The following is an 8,346-nucleotide window of genomic DNA, read 5'->3' as shown; positions in this document are numbered from 1 at the left end:
ACCCGGTGGGGCGCATCGGCTCGGGGTTGGCACCACACACTGGGAGCTAAACTGCTTCCAAATCTGACGTGAGCCCAGAGGCGACCCGCCGTTGCTGGCTCCGCTCTGCACCTGCACTGCTAAACCCAGGCCGCCCTCCCTGACCTGCTTCAGCTGCAACCCCGACAAACCCCCAGGGACCACGAGCGTTACCACGCAGCACTTCCCCCAGGACCACTGCTTCTTTTGGCTCTGGTGGTCAAGATCTCTGCACATCTTTACCTAATGTGAACGGCCCAAGCTTTTGTTTCATATTCCCTCTCCAGACTCCACATGGGAGATAAGTCTGTGACGTCCCTGTGATGCTACCAACATCATCTAAAGGCTTGTCAGACATCGCTCTGCTAGGAAGGGATAATATCATCCCCATTTGACAAATGCTTAGCTGAAGCAGAGAGAGTAAAGCCAAAACTAGTAGAAATTTGTTTATTCCCAGGAATGTCAAACCAATGTAACCAAGAACAATGTCCTTGAAGCAAACACCTAGAAAGAAAAGAACAAGTAGATATCATTATGCCTGACAAAATTAACAGAAAGGCTTATATTGCAAAGTGTTGAGTGATCTTAGTTTCCAAAGCTACACACACAGTGGGAAAATACCACGATACTTTGTATACAGTGGAGGCATCAACTGAACCTGCTCCGTAGCCTCACAAAATTTCAATGGTATTTCCTTTAAGAATGAAAAAAACACGCAGAACTTAAGCGGTAGCAGCAATGTTTTCTAAACTCCTTCAAAGGAAAAAGCAATGAGAACAGCAATTTGTTGTTTAAGATTTTAACACTTGCCACAGGATACGCAAACTTGCTGCAATGTCACTTACTGGCAGTGAGTAAGTGAATAAGCAAATTTCTTGCTTTGGACTCCTGGCACAGATGGCACAAAGACCATACGGTATCTCCAGTGATTTTGCCCCACAGATCAATTTCTGAGGTCCATTTGCTGGTGATGATGCAAATTGGAGCAAATGGTAGGTTACTCTGAATTTAATGAAAGCTAAACAGGTCTTGGCTGTCTTTGAGATGAGAATGCAAAAGTACCTTAGAGCAGCTGCTACCTCTCCTGCATTCTGATCCAAAATATACTGCAGCTAGATCAGACCCAAGGACCAAGGCTTCATTTATACCACAATTTGTCTCAGAAAAGGATGCGTCAAAGGCATCTACTGTCACACAAGATTTGACAGAGGAAGCCCTTCAAGTGCTTTGCTAGCCCTGGATTAGCAGCTGTAGAAAAACAGTGACTGATTTTCTGTAACTGTGGTTAGAAGTAATCAAGGAGTGAATCACACAGCAGTGAAATAATGCAAATACTGGGAAAGCCTGTCTCCTCTTTTGGGAAGTGTGGTCACACTGACAGTGGGCATTTGCTTGGATCCTTTACAGTTTATGAGGCCCACGATGCCCTCACCAATTTGATGGTGATTGTAGGACTGCAGGACAGGAACCAGTAGGAGCCGATTCAAACCCAACATGCGATTTTTAATAGCTCCCGATCCCAGACAAATGTTGTCATAAGCTGTCGGCGTTTCGGGATTGCCTTCTGACTGTTATTTTAAAATGAAAGGGGCAACGGCACGCAGCTTGCGTCTCTGCCAGAGGCCGCTGCTTCTCCCGTTACCGGATCGCCGACAGGCTTCCGGACCGCAGGCGTCCAGAGCAGCGGGACACGCGCCGCGGCGCCCCCGGACGCGCTGCCCGGGCCCGTCAGCTCCACACGCAGGTTCCGATCGGCGCCGCGGCGCTCGCTCCGGGAGCAGCGGCCGCGGGCCGAGGCGGCGGGGGCCCGCAGCGGCCCCGCGCCCCCGGCGGGAGGGCCGGGCCGGGCCGGGCCGCGCCCCGCAGCGCCCCCGCCGCGGCCGGCGGCCGCTCCCCCCTCCCGGCGCCTTCTGCAGCGCTGCCGTGACGGTACCTGCCGCCGGCGGCGCCGCGCTCGCGCCCGCGTCTCGCGGAGCCGGGAGGCCCCGAACCCTCCGCCTTCACCCCGGAACGAGCGCCCCACGCGGGGGGAGGGGGGGGTCGGCGCGTGACGCAGCCACGCAGCGACGCGGTGACGCACTTCCGCTTCCGGCCGTGACGCGCGCGCGCGGGGCGGGGCGGGCCGCGGCGCCGCGCAGCGGAGCGGAGCGGAGCGGAGGGGCCGCGCCGGGCCGGGCCGGGCCGGGCCGGGCCGAGCCGAGCCGAGCCGCGCCGCAGCATGGAGGAGGAGGCGGCGGCGGCGGCGCCGCGCGTGGGGTCGTGGCTGCCGGTGCTGGTGGAGCAGATGGTGAACGACACGCTGGTGGTGACGCTGAGCTGCGGCGAGCGCCGCTTCACCGGCGTCCTGCTCGACTGCACCAAGAAGTAGGGGCGGGCGCGGGGCCGGGGGAGCGGGCCGCGCCGGGGGGCCGCGCCGGGGGGCCGGGAGGGCCGCGCCGCGCCGGGGCCCCGGGAACAAAGCGGCCGGGGCGGCGGCTCGCCGGGCGCCGCCGCCCGGGCCCTCCCGGCCGCGTCCTTGCGCTCCGCGGGCGCGGCCTCCGCGGGGCGGGAGGGCTCCGCGGCTCGCTGCGCGGCCCGGGCCCCGGCGTGCGCCGTGCCAGCAGGAAGCCGGGCAGGGACTTGGCTCCCGTCTGCTCAGCGAGCGGAGTGCCCGCGCGGCGCGGAACGAGGGCGCAGCCGGCTTCGCCTCCAGACCGCGACGGAAGGCGCCTAACGCGAGACGTCTGATCCTGGCGTCTGTAGCTGGGCTGTTTTCGAGTGGGTCTCCCGGAAGATTGGAGGCAGGCTTTCAAAAGTACTCGGGCATCTAACTGTTTTAGAGTCTCCCTGGTGTCCGATTCCAGCCAGAACAGTAAGTGGTAGGCACCTCATTAATCCGCTCAAAAAGCCATCTGTCCCAGCCGTTTAAAATTCCAGTTGTCATCATCATTAGTGACAACATATACTTTGGGGATTTTTACCTGTGTTTTTTCTCCTCTAACCCATTCTCCTCCTCAGGATTTCTTTTTTTCTTCTTCTTTTTTTTCCCCCCTTCAGTCTCCACTAGATCGAAGAAGCAGCTAATCTTAATATTTCTTCCTAGGCTTTTAAAGTGCTTCTGGAGTCTTTCCATTCACCTAGTCTTATAGTTAGTAATAATGACCCCTCCTGGAGTTGAGGGTTGGAAAAGAGCCCCAAAGAGCACCCGAAATTATGGAGCTGGCTTTGGGGAGGGCTGGCTCTCCTTCCAGTGCCATCTCCTAGTCGCACAAGCCTAGAGCTCGGTGGTTGGTTGCGTGGACCTGCAGTGAAAAGGATAAAACAGCACGCCCGTTTCTGACCTGGAGTGAGATGGAGAGGACAAAAAGGAGAAGGGGTTTTGTTAATTTATTTTACCTTATGTGTAGGATAACTGTTCCTTTCTCTTCACCTCTCCCCTAGTGATTATCAGGCCTACTGATTAGACTTTTCTGTGGTGGAAGGTGAGCATTTGGGGGGAACCAGCAGGCTGAAGTTAATCAGGAATGTAATTGTTACTATCTCTGTTCTGCTTAAAACTAGTTAAAATTTTTGAGCTGAGCTGTTTGACAATTCATTGGTACAGTAGTGCCACATCAGGTAAAGAAATGCAATGAAAACAGTGTAGCTTCTCATTGCTCCCCAGAGCTGCATTTTGTCATAGCGTTATGGCAGAGAGAGGGGACACGTGCTGTCTGACTCTTCAGAAGATGGTTTAAAAACCCTGTGTCAAGGTCTTGGCTTCCAGCAGCTTCTTGCAATACTTGAGCAAGAACCTCTCCTGTCTGTGGTTTGGGGTCTGGGTCTCCATCCTTCAGGTGTTCATACAGAGCTTGTCTGCATAATGAATGCTGGAGGGCCTAATCCTAACTGTGGTGATCCCTGACGTTGCCTCGCCTGAGATGACCCTGGTAAGCTTGTGATATGTGGTGACCGATACAGGGCTTTTGAGCTGTGGACATGAGGGAACCAGTGTGCTAATAGGTATCTTGGCCTTGCTAGTCAACAGAAAGGAAATATCATGCGAGGCACAGTCCTGGCCCCCGCAGAACCTTAGTGACCTCGGGTAATCGTGAGGAAGAGGTTAAAATGACCTCCTCCCAACTGCAGTGACCGTAAATGCGGGGTGTGGAGACAAGACAAGATGTTGCTCACCATTGTATGAGCACCACAGTACTGGGCTCAGTCAGCTGGCAATTGGGAGCTGCCTTTTAATAAAGTAAAGGTAGGGCTTACGTCCCAAAGGCAGTAGGAATTTGTCAGCTTGATGCAGAACTTTGAGGGCCTCGAAGCAAGTCCAAAACAGCTGTGGTGGAAGTTTCTTTTTCCCCCTTTCTGCACTTTGCTGTGTTGGTGCACAGGTGTCTCTCACTAGCCTGCATTCTCCCTATGGGAAATTGGTTTATCTTACGGCTTTGTGTCCTGGGCAAGGAGACAGAAATCGCTGAAACAGCGGTAGACCTGTGAGTGGGCAGGTGGGATATAGATGGTGTTGGGATTAGACTGCAAACAGAGAGGAAACTTAGAAAAGTCATCAAAGAGTGCATTGTTTTTTATGTATAGAAAGAGGACTGAACCCCAACAGGGAAAGAAGAAAAGCCTGTATCTGCTCTATTTTGTGTGTTTGATCTCTCTTTGTAATACTGAAAACAGTTAAATCTGTTGCATTTCTCTTAAAATGAAGTGAATGGTTTGGGGAGCTGAGCAGGAAACATGCGATGCCTGAACATTTGATGCCAAGTTCCCAGGTAGTCAGTAGATCCACTTTTGGTCGGGTCTCGTCCATGCGGCTTGGATACGTGGTTCCCGTTATTTTAGTAGCGAAGAAATGGGTCTAGGTTTTAAGCAGAAACCACGTTCCAAGTTCATGGTGTTTTAGCCTCCAGGGAATTTATGTGGGAAGCATGAGTAGTTTGCAGGCACACGTGTGCCTACCTACCTTTAGCCTTCTTTACACTTGTGCCTTGAGAAACGCTGAGATGTGGTTAAAAATAGGTGTGTGACTTTTTCAAAAGCTGTGGAATTATTTGAAGCAAAAATGGTGATCACTTACCTGTCCAAATGTCTTTTGCACTGTAGCTTATATAATAAATGCTGGTACTTGCTGCAGTGACAGTATATACGACTAAGTCATTGACAGTCATTTTGCTTTAATAATTTCATTCTTCTAGACTGCAAACTGCATAGTGTTCATGTTCAGAAAGAAAGAAATTAAAATGAATTTTGACTACAGTTAAAATACTTTTGGTATTAAGTCTTGGCAATTTTGCTGCTGTTGAACTTGCAATTAGTTACTTTTTAATCATACATGAGTGTAAATCAGAGGATAGTGTCTTCAGTTTCCAAGGAGAGATTGAGGTAACTTAATCCACTTGGCTGTGTCTGTCCCAGAAACAGGGATTAAAAACAGAGAATGAAATCACATTCTGCAATATATGCTGATGCCTGTAATAACAGGACACTGTCTCATGCTCCTAAACCAAAAACTCATAGATTTTCATTTCAGTTGAAGGAGTGTAAATATGCAGAATCAATGATGCTAATATGGAGATAGAGGAAATAGTCGAATGGCATTCGACTTTGTAGAAAGCAGTCCATGGGAACATGGGGAAGGCTAGTGAAGTTCATGTTTCTCCTTTCGGTGAAAGTAAATTTCTGCTGGAAAGCAAAGTGTGGCACATGAAATACTTGTTATCGCATAGCAGGTAGAAAAACAGTGACATTAAATCCTCCTTATGAAGAGTTGTGCCTGTATAGAAACTGGCTTCAGACTGTTTTTGGGCTGGAAGAACGTCTAATGCGGTCTGGGGCCCTGGAGCTTGCTAAGGGTCTCCAGAGCCAAGACTTAATTATTTTAACAGCTTTCCTGTAGCTAATCTAGTCCAGGGTAGCTTCAAATCTTCTAGTGCATCTTTAGCAGGAGTAAATTGTGTGTGAGATATAAAGAAACTGAAAGTAACCTTGCTTTATTGAGTGTGGAGTGTTTTTTTTTTTTTTTTTTTTTTTTTTTTTTTTTTTTCCTTTCCACTTACTTTAAACGGACACTAATGGCAGGTGGCCATATGGTAATGAGACAGTCTGCAGCCTCTTCGGAGTTGGTTTTCTTCCCCCTCTACTCCCTTGGCATGAGGAATAGGGTTGATGAGGGTGGAAAGGGAAGCAGGTAAGAAAAGCAGCAAAACTCTTGCTGCCCTCTGCGCAAAAACTAATGTGGTAGAGAGACTTGAGAAGGAATGATTTCTCAGCAAAATGAATTTCTTAGACTTCGGAAACACTTTCAGTATGAATAAAAACAAATACGGGCTGACCCTGTAGGCAATAGCGGTAAAATATGGCCCCTCAAGAGCGAACAGTTCCATCGCTTGTGTGTCTTGGCTGTTGATTTTGTATTAGGATACCAGGTTTTGCTACTACTTAGGAGGAAATGTTGTTTTCAAGATTCTGGTATTGTATCTGAAGCCAAGAGACACAACTAAAAGAACTGTTTGCTCCTTAGGGGCTATATATTACTGTTACTGCCTTTACTGTAACAGTCAGAGATCCAAGGAGCACAGCTCCCATCTAAATTGCTTTGTAGCGTGCTAAAAATCGTCCATTGCTGAGGATATTTGCAGGCTCAGTCAGGAAGGAAGGGGGGAACTTTCTGAACTCCTGCTGTGCTCACTTCTGCGTCATGAGAGCTGAGGTACAGAAAGGAGTTTTAGGGAGACAGTTATTCTGGAGTTTTTTAATTCCTACCTAGATTCCAGGCCCCAGAACACGGATGGAAGGGTTTAACTGCACAGTAACCATGTACATTCATGTATTTTAAAATTTCTCATGCAGCTTTTTGTTGCAGCTGTACAGCAAATGCAGCTTTTGATGATGCTCTTAGGTGTTATGGCAAGCTGTCACCCTGTCTCAAAGCCAGAAGTGAATGCACTGCTGTGCCTTGCTTGCTCTGCTGCAGTCTGCTGCTTGCTTTACCCTGCTAACCAGGGTGGGTTTGTGCAAAGATACTGAGCTGTGTGCTGAAGCAGGCAAGGTGCGAGCATGTTCCCCTCCTGTCAGCTCGGCTGTGGGTGACTTCTTGCAGAGCTGAAGGGTGGAGGCGGATCTTACCGCAGAGCCACAATAGGATTTGCCAGAGCTCATCTATCAGTGCTCCTAATCCTGCATAGCTGTGACCCTCCTTATACAGATTCTTTCTCCAGAGCTTTTTGCTGTAGCTGCTACCTGGATGCACAGAAGCAAGCTGGCATGGAAAATGAATCTTAAGCTGCTTTGTTATTTAGCTGTGCAGTTTGTGTAATCCTTCATCCAAGAGGCAGGTGTTTTATTTTTTTTCTCAGACCACTAGCATTACTGCAGCTTTGTCTGGGATGAAGCTCAACCTGGACAACGGGCTAACAGACTGCAGCTGAATCAAGTCCATCTTGGACACGTGGGAGTGACCAATGCTTAGATGAGAAGTCCCTGCCTCAGGGAGCTGTTGCTGGATTGTTGGGTTTTTTTGGGGGATGGGGGGTGGAAGGGGTTCCCTATTTTCATGTAAAGCCTAAAACAAGAGGATCCCAACCTAAAAGGCTTCTTATTAAAATGGCTTCTCTGTCTGCTGTACTTCTCTAAAGCACTTAGCCAGGCTGGGGGGAGGGGAAGGGGCTTACATGTTTACTCTGGTACCTCGGTCTGGCTGCATCTTGGTGCACAGGTGGAGCAGGAGGCCTGCAGAAATCATTAGGCTGCTTCTAGTTCTTCGTTATTCTTCTGCAATTGTTGTTGAGCTTGAGGTTGAAGTTAGTACAGAGCTATGTATTCAAATTAGGACAGAGCTATCCAGATCGCTGGCTCATTAGTTTCTTCTACAAAAAATGTCACTGTGCTTCCCAGGGAGGATTTAGACTAGAATGCTGTGCTTCACTGGAGTGCTGTTTCTGTGGCAAGATGTGCCATACTGTAGGATTATAAAGTATTGATATGTTAACTTTGGCATATATAAATCATCGCTTCAATAAATCTAAAGTTCGAGTGCTTCGCTTCTGCCAAGTGAGAAGCTACATCCCATGCCAGATGTTCAGGAAGGAAATCACCTTGATGGACCGCATGCTCATCTGCTTGCTCTGAATTGAGCTTCTGAGAGCAAGGCGCGGTCAGGGCTTGCTTAGAGGAACTGCAAAAGCTGCACTTTCCTCCATGCAAGGAACAGAAAGTTCCTTTTGTGCAGTTTTCTAGTGTGAGCAAATTCGACTAGTTCATCGCATGAAAAAAACAAAATTTACAGCCAGAGCTTCAAGGATGATAGCACATTTAGTTGCCACTATGAAGTACACTGACATCTTTGATCTGCTGTGC

General features: G+C 49.4%; 1 protein-coding gene and 1 long non-coding RNA gene across 14 annotated transcripts in view; one reads left to right on the top strand and one right to left on the bottom strand.

Annotated features, from left to right (window-relative positions):
• Window positions 1–451: 451 nt before the first annotated feature.
• Window positions 452–2,051, bottom strand: LOC134142529 (uncharacterized). The gene is made up of 2 exons (XR_009958911.1): window positions 1,952–2,051; window positions 452–522 (listed from the first exon to the last, which is right to left on the bottom strand). It is a non-coding gene; the product is annotated as an uncharacterized LOC134142529 (long non-coding RNA).
• A 153-nt stretch (window positions 2,052–2,204) lies between these two features.
• Window positions 2,205–8,346, top strand: part of PWWP2B (PWWP domain containing 2B) — a 60,615-nt gene continuing 54,473 nt past the window's right edge. For all 13 annotated transcript variants that reach the window (XR_009958909.1, XR_009958910.1, XR_009958907.1 and 10 more), the window contains exon 1: window positions 2,205–2,382. Coding sequence is in view for 5 of the 13 variants with exons in the window: in XM_062579674.1 (XP_062435658.1) it covers window positions 2,237–2,382 (146 nt within the window). In the remaining 8 variants the exon portion in view is untranslated. The remainder of the gene's footprint in view (window positions 2,383–8,346) is intronic.

Source organism: Rhea pennata, chromosome 7 (assembly GCF_028389875.1).
Source record: "Rhea pennata isolate bPtePen1 chromosome 7, bPtePen1.pri, whole genome shotgun sequence".
In the NCBI taxonomy this organism is placed as follows: domain Eukaryota; kingdom Metazoa; phylum Chordata; class Aves; order Rheiformes; family Rheidae; genus Rhea; species Rhea pennata.
This window is presented reverse-complemented; position numbering and strand designations above follow the sequence as displayed.